Genomic DNA, 24,652 nt, shown 5'->3' with positions numbered 1-24,652 from the left:
TATTATGGAGGCGGAGAAGGTGCTGCTATGGTGGATGCCAGAAAACAAATAATAAAATATTTAATAAGGTCAGCTATTTGGCCCAGAAGTTCTAGTTGTATATACTGTGATATTTGGTGGGTATGTTTGGAAAATAACAGAGCTGGCAGCCAAAAAGGACCTCTTATATTTAAAAGCCTGTCGTGCAAGCATTACAGTGGTTATGATTCTTCTGGTTGCCAAGTGTTCTCAAAGGGGAGCTGGTAACTTTCCAGCTCCCCTATAAAAAAACAGTATATAAACCACGGCATATCTGGTGTGTGTGTGTATAATATATACTCAGGTGGTAAATTTGGAAAAGTTAAAAGGTGTGAGTGTGAACATGCTTTTGAAACCAGACAGTCTTATAGTTTTCCTTATTTCTTTAATTATTTAATTGTCTTGCAAAAGTGCATTAAGAACACTCTCTTGAATACAGGAAGAAGAGTTCCCAAAAAAACAAAGCTTCTGAGACAAGATGTGTTGCAGAGGATCTGATGTAGCAGTAAAATCAAATGTTGATTTGTGGAAAATTGTACATTTAACTGAAACTTGAGACAGTACTACCTTACTGGATATCTTATAAATAAAAGCAAAATAGAATTAAACATTTTTGATCATACTGTTTGAACAGGAAGCCTGTCATGTCTAAAATTGCAACTTTATTGACATACAAGAAATTTTATAAAATTGTGTTTACTTTAAGTTGCAGCTCAGACATACAATGATACAATTTGGTGTATGTTGATTAGTTGAAATCAAAATTTCATTTTCATGTCTAAACTTGCCACATCCAAGTTTTTCTTTATTTGTTTTCTTGACTTTAAGAAGCAAAATGACAAACAAACAGCTCCAAGCAATGCGATGATCAGTAGAGCAAATGTGGTGTTCAGTCCAACCTCAGCATCACCAATGGAGAGCTCCATTCCCAGGAAACTCACTGTGTCACTAGTGATGGGTGCACTGGTTCCTGCAGATGACACCAAGGTTCTCATATTCATTTTCAAAAGAACTTATGTGTGTTATCGCTAAATGGTCATTATTGTAAAAATGTTTAATTATTATAAATCAATACATTTCTCATATCATTTGTGTTGATTTAGTTGAGCAGAAAGACTAAAATCATGAGGGAGCAGATAGTCTGGCTCTGTCCAAAGGTGACTAAACCCACCTAAAAGCTGCTTTTCAACAGGTTATATTTCATGTTGCCCTGCTCTTTATTAAGAACCTAATAATAATAAATAAACAGTTTATTGACACCAGCTCAATGTTTAGCAGATCATTACACCACAATATATTGATTAAACCCATAAATTCTGTTTAAGACTATACTGTCACTGTCGGAACACAGTGTAAATTGTGTTTATTCCCCGTACACTTGAGTTTCTCATAGATGAGTCAGAACTGGTATCAGAACATCTCTGACTCAGTTTACCTTCAGGCACGGGGTTCAGACACTCATGGGGCCCTGAGGCAGGGTCAGGGAATCCGTTGCATGTGATGATGGTAGAGTAGACATCAACAGAGGCCTTGGCCACTCGGGGAAGATTAGGGTCTGATCGATTGACATAGAAAAGGCCAAATCTCTCTGAAAAGCCAGTGGCCCATTCTAGGTTGTCCATCAATGACCAAGCTGTGTAACCACGGATATCCACACCATCTAGCATGTAAGCTGGAAGGAGAAAATTAAGAGCTTTTATAATGCAACTGTCCATGTTTTCACTGTCAGCTTGTTGGTTAGTGTCTCTTTCTTCCTGACTTGATTCTTAACTATTCCTTGAAAGTTGTTGTTGTTGTTTTTTTTTTTACCTTTCAGCACCTGGTTGATGTACTTTTCATAGTAGTAGCTCCTGTGAGCATCATTTAGGTCAATAGGCCCTCGCTCTGACATGCCATTCTCAGTGATAATAATGGGCGGATTTCCATACTCCTCCTTGATGAAGTTTAAAATCTTCCGAAATCCAAATGGTGAGACCTTTAGCCAGGATGATCCTGAATCCAGCCAGGTACGATCAGCAACTGTCCCTGCACCCCTGTAAGGATTATATTTGTGACATGATATTATTTCTAGTATATTGAAGTTAAAGTTGAAAACACAATAAAATGGGATGAAATCAATTGGACTATGTCACGAAATAGCGCATGGAAAACTCATGAGGTGACTGCACTGTGGGTATGTAGGTGTTTACCTGTCAGCATCATAGTGCTGAAGGTTTCCATAATCCACAGGGAATGCAAGGACAGTGGTGTAATGGTTGAACCCAAAATAATCATAGGTACCCTTAATTCTTTTAATCTCTTGAGGAGAAAACTCTGGCAGCCTAGAGGAAATTAAGTTAAATAGAAATGAAATAGTTAAATTAACCAGATAATATTATGTATACAAATTGTCCACTTCAATTTTCGATTTCAAATTGTATTGTTTTTGTAATACCGAGATTTTGGCCGACCAGCAGCTAAGCTTCGCTCTCGAATAATTGTCTTCATCATGTCACTGTAGTCTCCATTAAATACGGGATGAGCAAACCAGCCAATATAGAACTGTACAAGAAGACATTATTATTATTACAGAATCCAACTAACATACCATGTATGTCTGTAATGAAATATAAAAAGAATATGCATACAAAAGAAGAAGAAGAACTTCTACATTTTAAAAAAAAGTACCTGCACGACACGTCTTGCGGCATCAATGTCCTCTTGCTTGTAGGGATTTCTTGGTTCAGACCAGTCAGAGTTGATGGTGATGGAGATGATTCCTTTCTGTTTGGCACGGTATGTGTCATTGTAGAGGTGCCAGGTCTCAGCATGAGCTTTAAGCAGGTTGTGACCAACAATGTAGGGCAGAGTGCCAGGTTGGAAACTGATCCCTGGACACACATAAAGCAATAGCCACATTTGCAGGTTTGTTTACTTGTATGCAATTTGCTACTGTAGTGTAGAAGGGACTAAAAAGATTATGGATTTGTTTACAAAAATACAGATTCAGTTTCAGAACTGTATATAGTCATACCTGGGGCAGCAGCTCCATAGCCATGGCCTACATTGGCTATATTGTATGGCTCGTTAATGGTGATCCAAAATTTCACTTTGTGCCCAAGACGGCTAAAGATGAGGTCAGCATAATCCCTGAATTTGGTTATAATTGTTTCATTCTCCCAGCCTCCAATATCCTGAAGAGCTTGTGGAAGGTCCCAGTGGTAGAGAGTTATCTGGCAGCAAAGAAAATGAGGATTTAACACATTTTATCGATTTGCTGTAAACATTATTTAAGATTCTAGTTACAAGAATATATAATAATATAATACAAGAATTACAAAGAAATACATGAGGTTGGATGTTTGCAGCAAGCAGTGCATCAACCAGTCTGTGGTAATAGTTGAGTCCAGCCTCATTGATGTGCTTGGTGGTGCCATCAGGAAGCACCCTGGGCCAGGATATGGAGAAACGATAATGAGTCACTTTGAGTTGCTTCAATATGGCAACATCCTCATCGACTTTATTGTAACTGTCACAGGCAATGTCCCCATCGTCATCATTGAACACTCGGAGGGGAGTGTGAGCAAACTTGTCCCAGATGCTGAGACCTTTTCCATCTTCTCTCCAACCACCTTCAATCTAGAAACAGTAAATGAAAAACAGAGATGAAATAGAGAAAATGAGAGGAAAATATGAGCAGTTCCCTATTGATTCATTTAAAAGGCCAAAAGTTCACCTGATACGAAGCTGTTGCAGTACTCCAAATGAAATCCTTGCGAAATTGTCCGTAGAGCATTTTATCATCATCTGGTGTGGGGAAACCATTGTCCTTTATGACCTGGTAGTAGAAATGAGCTGAGTACTTGGGTGTCCTAGGCCTGTTTGGGTTGGTGAAGTCCACATGGTGTAACCCAAATCCAACTTTGTAACCATTTAGCCACTCAAAGGAATCCATGAGAGATGTTGCTATGTATCCTTTCACCTTTACACCATCAAGGTCAAAAGCTGTTGTCAAACACAAACATAGAGAAATAAAATCTTAGAGTCATGACAATCATTCATATTAATCTTAAGAAAGATATAAGTGTACCTTTGAGAGCCTCATCAACATAGGTCTTGTAATAAAATACTCTTGCAGAGTCATCAACTGTGGTCTTCGAGTCTGTAGCTACTCCATTTTCAGTTATGTAAATCTCTGGATCTCCATACTCCTCTTTGATCCAGTTAAGGAGTCTTCTCAAGCCCCATGCTACAGCTCTTTGGTTACTGATGGCGGTAGTTGGTGAATCACCTTCCTCTGCTTCAGAGAAATCACGGTCATATTTATAAGACTGAGGGGAAAGTCTTAAGGTAGAATGGCTCACTATCTTCGTAGTGTAGTGATTTACACAGAAAACATCAGCAGTTCCCCTGATAAAGCGCTTTTCTTCTTCAGTGAAGAAAGGTAGTCTTGACTGTGAAAGACCTTGGAGTTCACTTTTATTTCCAACTTGCCACTTCATTGCATCAGGATAGTCACCATTCTTGAAAATAGGATGAGCAAACCAGCCCAGTTTGAACTGCAGAGCACGGTCAGCAGCCACCACTTCTCTGGGAACATCGACATCTTCAGGTTCAATCCAATCAGCATTGAGGGCAATGGATACTAGTCCGCCTTGGGAATTGCGATACTTATCATCATATGTGTGGTAGGCTTGGGCGTGAGCTTTAATCAGGTTGTGGGCAACTCTGTACGGTGCAACTCCTGGATTTTTAACATTTGGTGGAATCTCTCCAAGTCCATATCCTGACCATGCAATTGTGTAAGGCTGGTTGAAGGTCATCCAAAATTTCACTCTGTCTCCAAAAGTGGCAAAGCAGAAGTCACAAAAGTCATTGAAAATGTTAATCATGCTTACATTGTCCCATCCACCAACGTTCTGCAAAACTTGGGGGAGGTCCCAATGATAAAGTGTCACCATTGGAGTAATGTTATGTGCTACAAGGCCATCAATGAGTCTGTTGTAGTAGTCAACACCTTTCTGGTTCAGTGAGGTACGTCGACCATCAGGAAAGATCCTAGACCAGGACAGAGAGAATCTGTACGACTTTACCCTCAGAGCTCGTAGCATGTAGAGGTCTTCATCAAGTCTGTGGTAGCTGTCAAAGGCCACATCTCCGTTGGCCATGCTGCCAGGTTTATGAGTGAATGTATCCCAGATGCTGGGCCCCTTCCCATCTGCATTCCAGCCACCTTCAATCTGATAAGCCGATGATGATACCCCCCAACTGAAGCCTTGTGGGAAGGTACCATGGTGGTAGAGTTTTCTGTGGAATTTGGTTTGCTTCGAGAATTTACTCCAGACATCCTTGGCGTGTGATGGCACAGCAGAGGGTGGTAATGAAGAAATTTTATTTGACCTCATGTTTTGCACTTCTGGTGTATCAAAGAAATGTTTTTTGGGGGCAAAACCATTTTTCTCAATGACTTGAGAGTAAAAGTAGGCAGACTGCTTTGGAGTCCTGGGTCTGTCAGGCAGGTCGAAGTTGACATGGTGGAGTCCAAACCGTTCGCTGTAGCCTTGTGGACCTTCAAAGCCATCCATGAGTGACTGGACAGTAAACCTCTGGACATTTACTCCATCCAAATGTATAGCTGTTGAGAGAATAAAGACACTGAGCCACTAGAACTCATTTAATGTGACATTCTATTACAAGTCCTTTAAAAACGTCAAAGCAAAAAAGACATAATCTGTTATTCACAAGGTACAACACTCAAACACAATTTAACCCTGATTTGTCTAAAATGTGAAAAAAAAGAAGAAAAAAAACAGCAACTATGGTGTCAACTCCAAACAACATACCTTTCAGGGCCTCATTGATGTAGCTCCTCATGTACTCTATTCTGCTTGTATCATTAAAAACATCAACACTGTGCTCAGTGGGCATCCCATTCCCAGTTATATGGATAGGCACTTTGCTAACATTCACATATTCTGTGGAAATGTAGTTCAGGAGCCTTCGAAGACCCCATGGTGTTGAATATATCCAGTCAGAAGCTGTCGATGACCATGATGGGTCTTTATGTGCCTGGAAGTCACCAACCCCCTGAGGACCAGGGGTGCAGCCTCCATCACTGTTTCTGACCAACCAGGAGGTATAGTGGTTTAACCCTAAGAAGTCAGCTGTGCCTTGTATCCTCTTTCTGTCTTCAGGAGTGAAAACTGGAAGTCTTGCAGGCTCAGAGCTGGGACACTTTCTTCTTTTCTCTTCAATTTGAGTCTTGAGTGCTGCAGGATAATCTCCATCTACAAAAATTGGATGTGCAAACCAGCCCAGCATGAACTGCAGGTAGCGATCAGCAGCTGCTATGTCTTCAGGTCTGGATGAGTTCATGGGTTCAGCCCAGTCAGAGTTCAATGCAATGCCCACTTTTCCTCCTTGTTTCATCCGGTACTTGTCATTGTAGACATGCCAGGCCTCAGCATGGGACTTGAGTATATTGTGAGTGACCTAAGAAGGCAAAACAACTGAGTCCATCAGAATGACAATGAAACGGTGTATAGTTACATTAAATCAATGAAATTCATCTCACCTCATATGATGCAACTACATAGTCCTTTACTCCAGGGGGGTGCTCACCAGTGCCATAGCCAGCATGGCTCACTACCCAGGGGCTACTGAATGTGTTCCAAGTCCTGACCCTGTCTCCAAATCTGGAGAAGCAGAAGTCTGCATAGTCCTTGAAGGCTTCAATTATGGAAGTGTTGGTCCATCCTCCATAGTCCTGGAGTGCTTGAGGCAGATCCCAGTGGTAGAGAGTGACAACAGGCTGTATACCAGATTCTATGAGTGCATTGATGAGCTTATCATAGTAGAGAGCCCCTTTCTCTGATTGGCTGCCTCTGTGGCCTGTGGGGAATATACGAGCCCAGGAGATGGAAAACTGGAATGTGTTCACATGAAGACCTCTCAGGAGGTAGACGTCAAAATCGGCTTTGTGAAAACTGTCACAAGCTACACCAGCTGTCTGATTTGCAAAGGCCAGACCTTTGTCACCAAAGCGGTCCCAAATGGTCTCTCCCTTCCCACCTTCTGACCAACCACCTTCAACCTTGAAGGACTCACTGGAGGTGGCCCATTGGAAGTCATGAGGGAAGGATTCATTGAGAAAGGCATCTCGCTCTGTTGTAGTCTGGGACTTGAACTTATCCCACACACTCTCGTAATTGTTTCTGGACTCTGTCATACCTGTGTAGTCTGGAATGCTGTCAGGTTTAGAGAATTGGAGGCCATAAAATATAAATAACATGAAAAAACTTTGAACTTTGAAAAATCTGAACAATAGCAGGTTAAGATAACCTCTTACCTGACCTCCATGTCCTCCATGTTCAGCTCACCCAACATGTCTTTCACATCACATCCCACAATATCCATGTCATTGTTGTTCAGGACTGTGAGACACAGACATTAGTCTTTACAAATAGATGTATTGGCAAAATGTTTGTTGTCTTTCGGAAAATATAAAATATCATAGCCACTCTATTCCTTGTTAACTTTTTGAAATTTCTTTATCACAATCCAATTTTAATGAAAATCTTTACATTCAACAATATGTAACTGATAGTAGAATTGGTAGTATTTCTGTTTGATGCATTAACTCACAAACAGAAAAGCAAGTCTCAATGCTGTGCTCCACCAGGCACATGATTTTCCTTGTAAAACTTTATTGGCCTATATAGCAAGAACAATTTGCACAAATCACTACCATATGATAACACTTCATGATTATTGTACTGTAAATGTTTATGATATTGCACTTTACAACTTGCTAGCCTTAGTTGTTATCTTATTTTGGTTGTTCAAAACACAGAGGCAGATTGTGTTGTTATCCTCATGATGTTTTGCCATACTTTTAGCTGGATTAACTGCATTTATTGTGTTGTTGTGTTTCCACCTTAACACGGTGTAATTTAGTGCAATATTGAGTGATATGAGAGCCACAGGCATGCTTAATGTTTCAAGAAGAATTGTCATTTAATAGCTTTTGCTTACGTATATGTATTATTCTGTTTGACTGTCAGAGAACACAGAGAAACGGGTACTAGTCAGAAGCTTTGCATTAATTTACACTATTTAGATAAGAAATATTCTGTAAAGACTTGTAAAGAGTTCTAGTAGTAGTAGTACTAGTAGTAGTAGTGGTGGTGGTAAAAGCATAGTGTTTCCCTTATCATATGTTATATGCAAAAATAGCAATATTAGGTGAGCTGTACTGACTTTACCTTGCAGGAAATCACCAAGGAGCTGGTGCTGACTGTAGGAACATTCTTGCAAAGTCACCTTGTATATCAGAATCAGCAAGTTCTGAGTGGACATCTACAACGTAATATAAGATGCATACGGTTGCAGTCTGGTAGCAATATAAGTTATGAAATACAAAGCAAAAAGACACATTTTAATGTTCACTGTACCTGTAAGGTTTTGAGTTCCTTTGCAAAGTCTGAAGTGGAGGCACAGTTGTATTCAATATGAACTGACACGAAATCCATCTGTTTGGGGAGGGGATACACAGTTGTCTGTTATCACACTCCTGTCATTTAATCTGTTTTTTTTTTTTGTTTACAAGGAAAATGCCAGTTGGAAGCTGCACAGCAGGCAATAACAGCAGTGCAGGGAAACATTATGGACAGGTGCACAGAGACTTAATTTCTGTCCATGTAAAACACAGTGAATGGGTCTGACCCCAGTTAACACTCAGGGAGTTGTTATTACGATTCATGTCCACAAGAGGGCAGAGGCAGGCAAGTGTACTGAAGTGACTGAAGTCCTACTGTTGGAAAAATCTAATGAGAAAAAAGTTGAATTGTTTATAGTGGGAGCTTCACATCACCACACTGATTCTTCTCTGAGATCTGACAACCAGATAACTGCTGGTTTTTAAAGTTTAACTTATCAAAAATGAATTAAAGTGCACCCCTGGGATGACTATTTGTGGGTAGAAAGCAATTTGTCCTGCAGTGATTTCCCCTGAGGTCTTCAGTTAATGAAGAAATTGAAAAGAAATGAGTTGCTGTTCATAAGACAATTGTTTCCATTAATATGGGGAGATTCCAAGATCAACAGAACATTCACAAAAATATGCAAAAATGCTCTTGTCTTGTCTTGCATGTTGCTGAACTATGTTCAAATATTTGATTAATCCCTGATCTGTGTTATGTAACGGAAGGTGAAAGTTCAAAAGAGAACAGAAGAAGTATCTTACTACTGTTGTGGCTTTAATCTGAGACAGAACAGCCTCATTTCTCGATCTCAGCCCAACTGACAGATGTCTCCCTGTGAACATATGAGCAAGACACTTTTAACACAACTTAATTTAAGGACCAAACACAAATGAATAGGATTTCCACCAGGTGACACCTGTGGTAGACTGGAGTTTCCTTTTACCTTAGCATAAAAACACTATTTTGTTTTATTGATCTCAACAACAATAATTGCTGATATGAGCATGATAATCTACACATGTAATCTGCACACGTGTTAATCTAATGGTGTGAAGGGTTTTGGTATCAGCTGGTTGTAAAGAAATCATAATTTTCAAGTTGATGATTAAACATTCTGAATTTTCAAAGTATTTATAACTGTTGGTCAAATTTCACTCTTACTGCAAAAAAACAGCATATGTCCATGATAGATATGAACTAAATTGGTAAATTATAAATGTAACCATTTTCTCTTGTGCTGTTGGTATTACCTACCTGTGTCAGGAAACCTCTCATGGTAAAGCTGGTAAAGGTTCCTGCTGAGCTGGAGGACATTTTGCAGAGAATCCAAGTCATGCCATAGTACATCATCCAAGTCACTCAGTGTGACCCATGATTTTGCCAGTGCTCCGAATTCCTGAAAGGCAAACTCTGCATACTGCTGGAACATGTCCACCAGCTCCTGGCTCTCCCAGCCTCCGTACCTCGATCTCAGGGCGACTGGCACTGTGGAGTCATGAAGAACAACCAGAGGCTGAAGGCCCACCTCCAGCAGCTCTCTCAGCAGGGTCTGGTAACAGGAGACCACAGCCTGTTGGGGCTGGCTGGGGAGGCCTGTAGGCAGAAGCTGAGCCCATGACAGCGGCACTTTGAAGTGGGTCACCCCTCTGCTCTGGAGGTGCTCAAAGTACTGTCTAGAACCAGGAGGCAGAGGATGACTGCAGTCAAAGGCATCATCCGCTCCACTATCTGAGCTTTTCTCCAGTTGTTTTTTCAGAGGACCAGCAAGAAGCATAAAGTCCTCCTGTCCCTTCAACCTGCTGCTCCAGCCCCCGTATAAACACAGGACACACAGCCACACAGCAACCCACAACAGGTTCTTCATTGTGGCTTGAAAAGGATGGACTGATATTATCAACCGATAGCCATGCTCTTTAAATCAATTATGTTTTCTTGTTATTGCATTATTACACAATTGAGATCAATATCACATCTAAGTGGTGCAATTTATAGTGTTTTACTGCAGCTGCGTGATAGTCAGAAGACTCTGGACTCACATGTCAAGCAATTACTGCATCTCACTTTTGCCTGTGTTTCCAGGCCATTAAATATGCACCTGCAACCAGCTTTTTAAACATATTATTCTGTTTTTAGAGATGAATTTACTAGATTGAAAACAGTGTATTTTGAACACGCTGCACCTATACATCCTGCAAGCAGCTGAAGGACATCATTGATTCATTAAACCAGGCGTTTCGCAACACTTTTGCTTCAAAACACAAAACAACCCTTTAGTGTTAAAATAAATGACCCAAAGTAACCTTGTGCAATACCCACCTTGGACACTTAAGGTACAAGTTGGATAGCAAGTTTAATACATTTCACTACCCTATCATATGCTGGAATAAAAATATTTGAAATATCTGAAAATCAATTTTTGTGCAGTGCAAAAAAAAAAAAAAAGTTAACTATAATGTTTATTGTTAGAAATGATTTGCGGCAGAGCTCTTGTGCCTGAATATAATATCATAAGACTTACTGCCTTGCTTGTCACTCCATGGACAGTCAATGTTACACTTCTTTTTTCTTTTTTTTTTTCAGTATTTTTTTCTTGACCTTTACACATATTTTTGTCACTGCTCATCATAAATCTCAATTGCCTCCTTTTTGACCCTTTGTGTTTTATCTGAAGCTTTCAAGGCTGTGACCACTCTTACCAAACACACCATAAAGCATGATGATCCCACTATACATAGTGATGAAACACTGCTTTGACTGAGACAGGACCACTATAAAAGCTTAGCTACCTAAGGGCTTAATCACTTCCCCTCATGCTGACAATATGTCGCTACTGGGGAAACTTCTCCTTCTGTGTGTGTTTACTCTGTGTGGGTGCATGTCACAGGAACATGACACTGAGGCCATGTTTCTTGTAGGTCCCTTGACCAATGAGCAGGTGAAAGGTCTGAATGGAAAACCATCTGGGTCATTGCTGGACCCATTTGACTGCAGTCATCCTCTGCCTCCTGGTTCTAGACAGTACTTTGAGCACCTCCAGAGCAGAGGGGTGACCCATTTCAAAGTGCCGCTGTCATGGGCTCAGCTTCTACCTACAGGCCTCCCCAGCCAGCCCCAACAGGCTGTGGTCTCCTGTTACCAGACCCTGCTGAGAGAGCTGCTGGAGGTGGGCCTTCAGCCTCTGGTTGTTCTTCATGACTCCACAGTGCCAGTCGCCCTGAGATCAAGGTACGGAGGCTGGGAGAGCCAGGAGCTGGTGGACATGTTCCAGCAGTATGCAGAGTTTGTGTTTGGGGAGTTTGGAGCACTGGCAGACTCCTGGGTCACACTGAGCAGTCTGGATGAGCTGAAGGGCGCTGAGCTGCAAAATGCTCTCAATGAACACACCAGGATCTATCGCCGTTACTACCAGCTGTTTCCTGGGAAAGGTAGGAGATGGGTATTTCTTGTAATGTGCAAGACTTGGATAACAGAATTAGAAAGCTGAACATAAATGTTTTTTTTTTTCTGTTTGGAATGGGAAAGATATTATTTCGCAAAAAAGAAAAACATCTGCTCATTCATTATTTAAAAAGTGCACGAGAAAATAATGTGCAAATTCTTGAAACCTCTTATGCTATTGTTTTTACTTTGTGTCTCAAATGTTGTGCTTGTTTCCAATGCATCAGTGGAGCCTCAAAAACAAGCAAATGCAAGAAACTGCAAAATGAGGATCTCACAACATTTACTGCACATTTCACAAGTTTTACTAATTTATCTTAGTTTAGAGATTAACTGACACCCCCAGTGATTAAAGTCATCTTCTGCTGAGCTAATTGTCCAGCTTTATTAGATGCACAGTGATTATGACAGCGCGTGTTGAGATAATATCTAGATATCTGCATATTTAGCTTAAGTGCCAAAGGTAATGATAAGGAGGATGAAGTGATGCAGTGGGTGGGGTGGGGGTTGAACTCTGTCTCACTGGAGAAGGTAAATTAATAACTGAATTCAAATAATAATTTTTGCAGATGGACAAGTATCAGTTGGAGTAAAGGGCAGTGAAATCCCAATAATCTGTAACACCCAACAACTGGTGAGATCACACTGTTGCATCAAATATAAACTGTTAAGAGAAAAGTTCCTCTAAGAGATGAAGCTCTTTCAAAAAAAACACACATGCATCTGTCTTTCAGGGGTATCTAGATTTCCTGTCAATCAAAGTTCAATATGACTGCACCAATGGACAAAGCCTGGCTCAGGAGCTGCGAACTGTCATGGTACATAGCACAGTTTTCTCTCTCATAGGTGGTAAATAATGACTGTCTTCATCATGTTTTACATACACTGAATATTTCTGCTTTCTTAGGGAAGTTGTGGAAGGAAGCCAGTACTCTTTTATGAGGTGAACATCAATAACTGTGCTCCTGATCGCTTCCTGTCAGATCCTGAGGTATTAAAAGGTATTTTTTTGATTAATAGTCACAATCTTCATCGTTAAAACATTAAGTACCAAATTAAGTCATACAACAGATCAATGGAATTTCCCTTGCTTGTAATTATATTATGTTGTATAGTAATGTTTGTAGTAGTTCAGACATTTAATGCAGAGTAGATTAACAATTACCTACAATTGTTATGCAATGCCATGGAAAAAGGTTAAAAAAAAGGAGTGATGAATTCTAATATGATAATGTTAAAGATCCCATGGATTTAATAAATGATATTTCTAATACAATCTTATACTAATCTTTTACAGCATTGAGTGATGCTGATGGAAATGTAATAGGGTTTGACATGGTGGATATGTTACGTCCAGCTAACTCCAATACAAAAAGGTATGGTAATTAATTTAGAAAGTCATGATATCTACAATATACTGTGCCGCAAATTTTTGCATGCTCATCTGTGATATTCTAATTTGTGAAGCAAAAAACACACATATAGGGAGTTCATAATTCAATATTAAAGGTCCAGTGTGTAATATTAGGAAAGGCAAAATTTGAATATACTACCCATAAATATATTGTATAATTGCTATAAAATATTTTTTTGTTTTTCTTTTATATAGCAAAGGTCTTGTTTTTGTTGCCATCTTGCGCCACCATGTATGTACAGCAGCCTGACCGGAAAATCCAGCTAGCCAGAGAGTGCGTTTCACGAGTTTTGCATGCATAAATAAACCAATGAAGAAGAAGGCGGAAGAAAAGAAGAAGGAGGAGGAAATAACACATATATCGTAATATGGTTCAGAGCTTCACCTCTTCGCACGATGCTCCTGAAATACTCCCAGTCATGTTTTTTTTGTCCTTGGAGGCCACCATCACTTTGCCGACAGGAGGTTGAGTGCTGCAATCTAGAATCTGAACGCTAGAGGTCACAGTCCCCCCCCCCATTTTACACACTGGACCTTTAATAGTTGGCATATGAACATGCAAATAGGAGGTAACACAACTCATTATGCCCAAAGTGAGCGCTGAGATGTGGAGTTACAACAGAGGGGGCATAAAATGTATATGTTTGGTTCTACACTTTAATACAGTCTTGGGTCAGGGTGACACATTTTGTTTACAAATAATGATGCTTTATAATTTGTTGTCATTGTGATTATATGATGATTTTTTTAAAGTTAAAAACAGACTAAAATGTAATGTCATTTACAGCCAGATGATACAGTTTAGTTTTCAAAATCCTAGATGTCTTTTACAAAATAATGAAGTAGTGACCTGAACAGCAAGAGCAATGTGCTTCATACTGTTTCTATACAGTACCCAAACTGTGAAAATTGTGTCCTGGTGTTTTATACCCCTTTCCCACTGGTCAAAAAACCCGTTTAAACCCGCTAACAATCGGCTTTTAGTGGCAGTGGGAAAGGCGCACCGAGCCGCGTCGACCCGCGTCAACGTGGGTCAAACGACTCGGCAAGCGACGCGGGTTAAAATCGCCTTTAATCGGCTCGGCTCCAATCGGCTTGCAGTGGGAACGCCAGACCCGGGTCAACCCGCTAATTTACGTGATGACGCTGAGCGTTACGTGTGGCCACGTCATCGCGCCGGTCGCGTCTCTTATCACGTACCAAAACAAAGCTCTGCTCCGCTCTGCTCTCATTCGAGACTGGGATCAAAAGATCAAACAACACTGACCAAAAACGATTGAAAAAAAGAAAAGAAGCGACAGTCTGTTTAACTGACGTGTTGTGTCGCGGACGTCCGTCATATGGCCGCGGCAGACTTGTTGTCCTCCGTGGTCCTGGTGCTCCGCAGGTCGGCCAGTTGCCTCGTCTGCCTCGGCGGACAGACATTCCGCGGCGGGCAGCTGTGGCATGACACTGTGTGTTTCTTGCACCGCGGATGAGAGTGGGGCGACTGGTTTATGCTCTGTCTGATCCCCCAGCGGGGGGGCAGACTCGGCTCATTTTGGTCAATGGGAAAGGGGCCAAATGCCGATTGTTAGCGGGTCGACCCGCGTTTAAAAAACCCGCGTCGACCCGCTAATTTTAGTGGAAAAACGGCTATAGTGAGGCTTAGGCAGCAATATAGACTGCTTGTTTTTCCTGAGAATAGAAATTATCTGTCTGAAGATCTGAAATCTGTGAGGATCTCTGTGTACCCATATGTGTGAAAATTTAAATTGAAGGATGAATTTGTAAATTGATTCTCCACTCTTATGGTGCGTTCCAGGCAGGCTTTTGAACCCGTAAGTCACGACTTCAAGTCACCAGTTACGAGTTTGTAGCGTTCCAGGCAAGTTACGGGTTACTAACTTGGAACTGGGAGTAGATTGATCTAGTACGAGTTCACAGGTGGGAAGTTACGAGTTTGAGTTTGACGAGGCTGTGACAACGTTCTAACAGGTAACCATAGGAACAAGTCGGAAAAACACGAGTTACGGGTTGCCTGGAACGCACCATTAGGCTAGAGATGAGCTGGGATTTGATATCCCCAGCTGATCTCAATTTCATCTTCTTATTCTCTTTTTTTGATGCAATGACATTAAAGGTATGTTACCTCCAACCGAAACAATCTTCTAACATCATCATGTTCCATGGCCTATTGCAAAACATGGAGCAGTTTTGCCACCATGACCTCATCTGAGCGAGATGCTTTCCTCAATGAATCCTTCCCTCATGACTTCCAATGGGCCACCTCCAGTGAGTCCTTCAAGGTTGAAGGTGGTTGGTCAGAAGGTGGGAAGGGAGAGACCATTTGGGACCGCTTTGGTGACAAAGGTCTGGCCTTTGCAAATCAGACAGCTGGTGTAGCTTGTGACAGTTTTCACAAAGCCGATTTTGACGTCTACCTCCTGAGAGGTCTTCATGTGAACACATTCCAGTTTTCCATCTCCTGGGCTCGTGTATTCCCCTCAGGCCACAGAGGCAGCCAGTCAGAGAAAGGGGCTCTCTACTATGATAATCTGATCAATGCACTCATAGAATCTGGTATACAGCCTGTTGTCACTCTCTACCACTGGGATCTGCCTCAAGCACTCCAGGACTATGGAGGATGGACCAACACTTCCATTATTGAAGCCTTCAAGGACTATGCAGACTATTGCTTCTCCAGATTTGGAGACAGGGTCAGGACTTGGAACACATTCAGTAGCCCCTGGGTAGTGAGCCATGCTGGCTATGGCACTGGTGAACATCCCCCTGGAGTAAAGGACTATGTAGTTGCATCATATGAGGTGAGATGAATTTCATTGATTTAATCTAACTATACACTGTTTCATTGTCATTCTGGTGGACTCAGTTGTTTTGCCTTCTTAGGTCACTCACAATATACTTAAGTCCCATGCTGAGGCCTGGCATGTCTACAATGACAAGTACCGGATGAAACAAGGAGGAAAAGTGGGCATTGCATTGAACTCTGACTGGGCTGAACCCATGAACTCATCCAGACCTGAAGACATAGCAGCTGCTGATCGCTACCTGCAGTTCATGCTGGGCTGGTTTGCACATCCAATTTTTGTAGATGGAGATTATCCTGCAGCACTCAAGACTCAAGTTGAAGAGAAAAGAAGAAAGTGTCCCAGCTCTGAGCCTGCAAGACTTCCAGTTTTCACTCCTGAAGAGAGAAAGAGGATACAAGGCACAGCTGACTTCTTAGGGTTAAACCACTATACCTCCCGTTTGGTTAAAAACAGTGATGGAGGCTGCACCCCTGGTCCTCAGGGGGTTGGTGACTTCCAGGCACATAAAGACCCATCATGGTCATTGACAGCTTCTGACTGGATATATTCAACACCATGGGGTCTCCGAAGGCTCCTGAACTACATTTCCACAGAATATGTGAATGTTAGCAAAGTGCCTATCCATATAACTGGGAATGGGATGCCCACTGAGCACAGTGTTGATGTTTTTAATGATACAAGCAGAATAGATTACATGAGGAGCTACATCAATGAGGCCCTGAAAGGTATGTTGTTGGGAGTTGACACCAAAGTTTGTTTTATTAACATTTTAGACAAATCAAGGTTAAATTGAATTATTGTGTTTTAGTGTTGTACCTTTTGAATAACAGATTATGTCTTTTTTGCCTTGATGCCTTGTCATAGAATGTAAATGAGTTTTAGTGGCTCAGTGTCTTTATTCTCTCAACAGCTATACATTTGGATGGAGTAAATGTCCAGAGGTTTACTGTCCAGTCACTCATGGATGGCTTTGAGGGTCCACAAGGCTATAGCGAACGGTTTGGACTCCACCATGTCAACTTTGATCTGCCTGACAGACCCAGGACTCCAAAGCAGTCTGCCTACTTTTACTCTCAAGTCATTGAGAAAAATGGTTTTGATTCCAAAAAAAAATTCTTTGATACACCAGAAGTGCAAAACATGAGGTCAAATAAAATTTCTTCATTACCACCCTCTGCTGTGCCATCACACGCCAAGGATGTCTGGAGGAAGTTCTCGAAGCAAACCAAATTCCACAGAAAACTCTACCACCATGGTACCTTCCCACAAGGCTTCAGTTGGGGGGTATCATCATCGGCTTATCAGATTGAAGGTGCCTGGAATGCAGATGGGAAGGGGCCCAGCATCTGGGATACATTCACTCATAAACCTGGCAGCATGGCCAACGGAGATGTGGCCTGTGACAGCTACCACAGACTTGATGAAGACCTCTACATGTTACGAGCTCTGAGGGTAAAGTCGTACAGATTCTCTCTGTCCTGGTCCAGGATCTTTCCTGATGGTCGACGTACCTCACTGAACCAGAAAGGTGTTGACTACTACAACAGACTCATTGATGGCCTTGTAGCACATAACATTACTCCTATGGTGACACTTTATCATTGGGACCTCCCCCAAGCTTTGCAGAACGTTGGTGGATGGGACAATGTAGACATGATTAACATTTTCAATGACTTTTGTGACTTCTGCTTTGCCACTTTTGGAGACAGAGTGAAATTTTGGATGACCTTCAACCAGCCTTACACAATTGCATGGTCAGGATATGGACTTGGAGAGATTCCACCAAATGTTAAAAATCCAGGAGTTGCACCGTACAGAGTTGCCCACAACCTGATTAAAGCTCACGCCCAAGCCTACCACACATATGATGATATGTATCGCAAATCCCAAGGCGGACTAGTATCCATTGCCCTCAATGCTGATTGGATTGAACCTAAAGATGTTGATGTTCCCAGAGAAGTGGTGGCTGCTGACCGTGCTCTGCAGTTCAAACTGGGCTGGTTTGCTCATCCTATTTTCAAGAATGGTGACTATCCTGATGCAATGAAGTGGCAAGTTGGAAACAAAAGTGAACTCCAAGGTCTTTCACAGTCAAGACTACCTTTCTTCACTGAAGAAGAAAAGCGCTTCATCAGGGGAACTGCTGATGTTTTCTGTGTAAATCACTACACTACGAAGATAGTGAGCCATTCTACCATGAGACTTTCCCCTCAATCTTATAAATATGACCTTGATTTCTCTGAAGCAGAGGAAGGTGATTCACCTACTACTGCCATCAGTAACCAAAGAGCTGTAGCATGGGGCTTGAGAAGACTCCTTAACTGGATCAAAGAGGAGTATGGAGATCAAGAGATTTACATAACTGAAAATGGAGTAGCTACAGACTCGAAGACCACAGTGGATGACACAGACAGAGTGTTTTACTACAAGACCTATGTTGATGAGGTTTTAAAAGGTGAGTGCAAACATCAATTATTAGATCAGATCAGATCAGATTAGATTAGATTATTAGATCATTAAATCATATGATAGAAATACAATAAGATGTACAATTATTGATCACTTATATCAGTCACCATATTTTATGGCATTATACAAAACAAAATGTACAATATCCACAAATTTCAACTCTTTTAATTTATTATCATCCTACTATATACAGCTCAGAATCTTGATGGTGTAAAGGTGAAAGGATACATTGCAACATCTCTCATGGATTCGTTTGAGTGGCTTAGTGGTTACAAAGTTGGATTTGGGTTACACCATGTGGACTTCACCAACCCAAACAGGCCAAGAACACCCAAACGATCAGCTCACTATTATTACCAGGTCATGAGAGACAATGGCTTCCCATTACCAGATGATGAGAGGGTGCTTTATGGACACTTTCCCAAAACCTTTAACTGGAGTACAGCAAGTGCTTCTTATCAGGTGAGGTAATACCAGCATATGGTGAAGATCAGGTCACACAGAGTGTGCTTTGGGGTATCTTTCAGTGCTACTTGAGTGTTTCCCATGGCTGGTACTAAAGTATTAGTTTTCTTGCACTTCAGATCGAAGGAAGCTGGAGAACCCATGGAAAGGGTTTGAGTATTTGGGACATGTTTGCCCATACTCCTTTGAGAGTGGCCAACAGTGACAATGGTGATATCGCTTGTGATAGCTACAACAAGATTGACAAGGATGTAGAAGTGCTAAAGAAGTTGAAGGTATCCGACTATCGCTTCTCTGTATCCTGGCCCAGGGTGCTTCCTGATGGCACCAACAACCACATCAATGAAGCTGGTTTGAGCTACTACCACAAATTACTGGATGCCTTGGAAGCTGCTAATATTCAGCCACAGGTAGGCAGTTTTGTTGTTGATATTAAGGTATCAGACATTCAGTTAAATATGATAATCATTCTCATGTAGGATATAAGATATAAGATTCATGACTTTGAAGGTAGTAGTATCAAAACATCAGCAGTGCATGCTGTTGAAAATTATTATTATTATTTTATACCCAAAGCTAAAAATTCCACCTGTCTTTAAAGGGACAGTATGGGACTTTATTGGCTTTTTATTGACAAAAATCAAATATCGCTTTCATAAATACGTATTTCACTGAAGTGGAATCGCGCCCGCATACAAACGAGCGCTTTCTCGTACCTTAGAATGAGATGTTACAAGTCGTTACAAACATACAGGGGGGGGTTCACCAAACCTTCTCTGCCATGTTGAATCGCCATGTTTTACGTTCAGTGTCACCGTGGCCGTCAGTAACCACAAACTCGGGCCGCCGGAGCTTCTCGGCTCGGGGAGAAAGTTTTCCAGACAGCGCCTGTTAAAACTGTCACCACCGTGTAGGCTAGTGTGAGGAAGGACGGAGGCACTGGTGTTGCCTTCAGGTGCAGTCAGACACCTGAATGACACCGTGAGTGACCCCGTCGGCAAACCGACTGGATGTTATTTTACTCGACGAGAGAAAGCCGGTAAAACGTGGGTCAGGTAAACAATACGACATCGCCATGACAACATATTGTCACGCCTGTATTGTTTTGCCTCGTGCTGGCGGACCGTTTGTTTACATAGAGGCTTGTTTATCCTGATACATGCAGCGTGTGTTGTTTTTCTGACTTCTGCCCGAGTTTACGTAAACGCAACAGCAAGAATACGTGCCGACATGCAACCGCACCGCTAGATGGGGGTAAATGTCACATATTGTCCCTTTAAAGTGCATACCGTATATAGTAAACATTTTCCTCCCTTTTCTTTTCAGGTTACACTATACCACTGGGATCTTCCCCTGGCCCTACAGAAAGTAGGGGGCTGGGAGAATGAAACCATTGTAGACAGATTTAGAGATTATGCTGATGTTTTATTCAGCCGACTTGGAAGCCGAGTGAAGTTCTGGATCACCTTAAATGAACCATACATTGTGGCAAACCTTGGTTATGGATATGGTACCTTTGCTCCAGGTAATGTGGTTGAGGTACTTCCTTTGACTGGGGCAAAATCTGTGGGGTTTCTTTAAAAAGAAATCAGAGTAAAAAATATTGTATTGAGGGGTACTCACTGAGTACCCCTCAATACAATATTACTACTCAGCAAAGGTTTTTAGTTCAACTTTTAGACCCCATTAAGAATTCTAAAACATAAAAAAGAAGCGTATCCAGCACATGGTTGTAATGTCCTTCCACTGTATGATAACATTAACATTAATGCCTTGAATCTTTCAGGAGTTGTGGGTAAGCAGTACATGGCAGCTCACAACCTAATCAAGGCTCATGCTGAGGCTTGGCATCTGTACAATGACAAGTACCGTGCATCGCAAGGTGGCCTCATCTCTATTACCATTAATTCTGATTGGGTGGAGCCACAGAACCCATACAAGCAGGAGGATGTGGACGCAGCCAGACGCTACTTGCAGGTAAACACATGTCCAGAAATGTACTAACAGTGGAGACTAAGCCGCTTTTTAGTGTATCATATAACATGATTTATTCTGCAGTTCTTCATTGGCTGGTTTGCCCATCCCATCTTCAATGGTGATTATCCTGACTTAATGAAAACAATTATTCGCAAAAGAAGCCTTGCTGCAGGTCTCCCACAATCACGGTAATGAATTTTGTTCTATCAAATGGAAGTATGTTAGTGAGGCATACAGATACTAAAGAAATTTGTATTCAACCAGTTAACACATTCGGATATGCTCTATATAAAATCCCACAACTAGTTTTATTTGTGGTTTGCTTCATTTAATTTAGAGTGACAGACAAATGTTTTGGGGTGTAAGGACTGGGAGAACAACACTAATTATCATCAAGGCTTCTCTCTGACACAGGCTTCCTGAGTTCACTCCTGAGGAAATCAAGAGGATCAAAGGGACTCATGATTACTTTGGCTTTAACCATTACACCACAGTTCTTTCATCCCCTGTCAATTTGGGAAATCAACAGGACTATGAAGGTGACAGGTATGCTTGGATTAAAGAAAGACACCTTGAAAATCTTTGTCCATTTGCTTGTTTAACAGATAACAAAATAAAATATCCAATTTAATACCCAGGGGTACTAAAACCACACATGACCGCACCTGGATTGAAACTGGTTCCTTCTGGTTGAAGATCACTCCATTTGGATTCAGGAAAATCCTCAAGTTTATTAAGGATGAATATGGAAACCCACCCATCTATGTAACAGAGAATGGGGTCTCAGAAAGAGGAGAAGTGGACTTGAATGACATCCACAGAAGACATTATTATGAGAATTACATTAACCAGGCCCTGAAAGGTACCATAGCCACTAAATATTTGAATAAAAAAATCCCAGTGACAAATACATTATTGTGGCATATGAGCAAATAATTATCCTAATTATTTACTGTATGTATGTATGTATGTATGTACATGCATTTCCTATGCAGTCATTGTTGTCATTAATGTCTTTTAGCCTATGTTGTGGATGGAGTCGATCTGAGAGGCTACACAGCCTGGTCGTTAATGGATAACTTTGAGTGGGCTGCAGGCTACTCTGAGCGATTTGGACTTTTCTTTGTGAACCGCTCTGACCCCACACTTCCTCGCATCCCTAAAAATTCCGCCTCACGCTACGCCTCTATCATCACCTGCAATGGCTTCCCAGACCCGGCACTCGGGCCCCATGAGTGTTTGAACCCTGATTCTGAAGGTAACGTAATGCTAAGTTCATACATTCAAAAAACAGTTGCAACAGCACACAATTTGTACACTGTGGAAACAAATGTACACTTTTAAACTGATGCTTACCCAAATGTAAATATTGCCTTAAAAATGGGAAAATTAACAGAATTGCCCTACATCCTGTTCCTGTGTTGCAACAGCTACAACTGCCCCCACAATGACCCCTGAGACCACGTTTCACACAACTACCCCTGTTCTTCCTCTGAACGTGGTGGACTTCCTGGGTCTGGAGCTGTCACCTCATGATGCCGAAGTGGCCCTTTATGTCATCTTTGTGCTTCTTATTCTAAGTGCACTAGGGATCATTTTTGTTGTGTATGGGCTCCTGAAAACAAAGAGGAAGTTTAAGAGAGCAGCTGTAGATGCTGTTAAAATGGAGAGGATGTGAGGAAGGTTTGGAAAAGAAGTCAAATCTGTACCAGCATCCAAGAACGATCTAATTCCAGATATTCAGTTCCTCATGAGTTCATCTTTTTAATGTTTCCTGTTCAAAGAAGTAGATTCCAAGCAGAATGAGATGTCTTATAAAACTTGGTTAAAGCCATTATAAGGTCATTATAAGGAATTAATTATATGTTGTATTTGTTTTACCAAAAAAAAAAAAAAAATACATTGTTGAATGTGAATGTGAAAAGATCTATAGTTTCTCAGTTGAAATATAGTTTCTTTACTTCCAACAGTTTCTGTCCTGATGGATTATTGATTATATCTTGCTTCAGTCAGTGTAGTGTTAAGTTCAACTTCAGTGTTTACACTATTTATACTGTGAAATAAAGACCAAATCTGTAGTGCTTTCAGATGTATGTGTCAGTGTCAACGAATGGCCTCTTGATGGCGCCAGTAAATCAATTTGTGTACACACTGACTGTGACAGTTTTGCTTCGACATGTAGCAGTTTCACACTTTTAAATATTAGCCTAAATGTAAGTGAAACAAAACTAAGGTTAATAATGTTATCAACTGGTAAAGTTAAATGCAAAAGACAGAAAGAAACATGTAACATAATCCCATAATCAGCAGGGAGTATTAATTTTGAATCAAAATGATTAATAAACAAAGCCCTTCCATCAGCGCCCTCCTGAACTTAGCTGTATGTGTGCTGGGGATTGTTAAACCACCAGATTTCAGGACACAAACCGACACCTCTGGGCTTTTGTTTGCCTCTGTTAGCATAAAAAAAAGGAATAGTCAGAGGCGCAAAGGAACCATTCAGATAAGACCCTGCATGTCTTTCCCACTCAATAACATGATCCACACAAACAGCTCGTCTTTGACTAAGGGGTTAGCAGGGCAACTGCACATCCTCTCTGCTCTCCTGCTAGGATACCTACGTCTGGTCTCCAGGGCGACCCATCTTCTCAACAGGATATACGCATTAACTCTCGGTGGGTGTCTGTTCTGCATGCTCTCCCCTGCTCTCTCCTCAGCAGCTCTGATCAACAAGGGGTCCGTTCAATATCTGAAACTCCAGAGTCTGTCCAGATGGGGTATGAGTCAGACTGGAGGAAAACACATTGGCTCAGAGTTTTCATGAAATGTTTTTAGGTCTAGTTGAATGACTTGCATAAATGTTTGATGACTTGCACATGTATGAGAGCCTGCTGATCTGTCATTTCTACACATTCCTGTAACACTCTGCTCAACTGAGGAACTGAAACTGATCTAAATTAAAACAACTACAGCATGTGCTGTGAATAAAATATGATGAGCTGCTATTTGTTTGTGTCTGTCTAGGCGTAACTGCATGCACATACTATCACTCACTGATAGAAACAGCCTGATTGAACTAAACTAAACCAAAACAAGACAAAGCCTTGAAGTGGCAATTCGATTCTCAAAACCTAACACCACTCACATGTTTCATTTATATACAGTACTTGGTTATAAAGCACCTTGTTAATCTGGTATGTTGAATACTTCCAGTATCAAAATAGTAAGTGCATGAATAAATCTTTCAATAAATATTGTACAACACTCAACTTAATGCAACAATAACATTATAAATCAAAGATTACCACCGTCACTAATGCAGATATGGATATAGCATGGATAATATACCATAATGTTCAGATAACAACTTTTTTCTCTGTTTTTGGCCCCTGGAGACACTGGTTCTTCATGTGGGTCCTTCACAACTTCATTGCACAGACAAACAAACAGAAGAAATGAACCACACATCTGCTCCTCTGTGCCCCCTTTCCATCCCTCGTGTGGCAGTGGCACAAAAATGAGACTTGATGCTGCTGTTGCTTTAATCAAATGCTTGCTGTGTGGAAGTCTCCCTATAGTGTCATGGAGGCAGAGTG

At 41.2% G+C, this 24,652-nt stretch overlaps 3 protein-coding genes across 3 annotated transcripts in view; 1 reads left to right on the top strand and 2 right to left on the bottom strand.

Moving 5' to 3' along the window:
- Positions 1-400: 400 nt before the first annotated feature.
- Positions 401-10,366, bottom strand: LOC146964827 (lactase/phlorizin hydrolase-like). The gene is made up of 17 exons (XM_085764309.1): positions 9,735-10,366; positions 9,242-9,312; positions 8,451-8,528; positions 8,262-8,355; positions 7,346-7,430; positions 6,572-7,244; positions 5,841-6,489; positions 4,088-5,632; positions 3,734-4,002; positions 3,346-3,636; positions 3,032-3,230; positions 2,686-2,888; positions 2,453-2,559; positions 2,208-2,339; positions 1,828-2,051; positions 1,454-1,690; positions 401-988 (listed from the first exon to the last, which is right to left on the bottom strand). The coding sequence occupies exons 1-17, from the start codon at positions 10,342-10,344 to the stop codon at positions 777-779; spliced, it is 5,679 nt and encodes a 1,892-aa protein (XP_085620435.1). The 5' UTR covers positions 10,345-10,366; the 3' UTR covers positions 401-776.
- Positions 7,158-24,652, bottom strand: part of asb1 (ankyrin repeat and SOCS box containing 1) — a 230,980-nt gene continuing 213,485 nt past the window's right edge. The window contains exon 6 of the transcript XR_015034579.1: positions 7,158-7,171. The gene's annotated coding sequence lies outside the window, so the exon portion shown is untranslated. The remainder of the gene's footprint in view (positions 7,172-24,652) is intronic.
- LOC146964826 (lactase/phlorizin hydrolase-like) lies at positions 11,287-23,066 on the top strand. Its single transcript, XM_085764997.1, has 17 exons — positions 11,287-11,905; positions 12,488-12,552; positions 12,653-12,736; positions 12,826-12,919; positions 13,216-13,294; positions 15,455-16,139; positions 16,222-16,870; positions 17,056-18,600; positions 18,808-19,076; positions 19,199-19,489; positions 20,406-20,604; positions 20,866-21,056; positions 21,138-21,244; positions 21,471-21,602; positions 21,695-21,918; positions 22,078-22,314; positions 22,487-23,066. The coding sequence occupies exons 1-17, from the start codon at positions 11,302-11,304 to the stop codon at positions 22,732-22,734; spliced, it is 5,703 nt and encodes a 1,900-aa protein (XP_085621123.1). The 5' UTR covers positions 11,287-11,301; the 3' UTR covers positions 22,735-23,066.

Source organism: Trachurus japonicus, chromosome 21, assembly GCF_045865225.1.
Source record: "Trachurus japonicus isolate A0001 chromosome 21, Traja_1.0".
Lineage (NCBI taxonomy): Eukaryota > Metazoa > Chordata > Actinopteri > Carangiformes > Carangidae > Trachurus > Trachurus japonicus.
The sequence above is the reverse complement of the archived record's forward strand: the minus strand, read 5'-3'. Positions and strand labels throughout refer to the sequence as shown.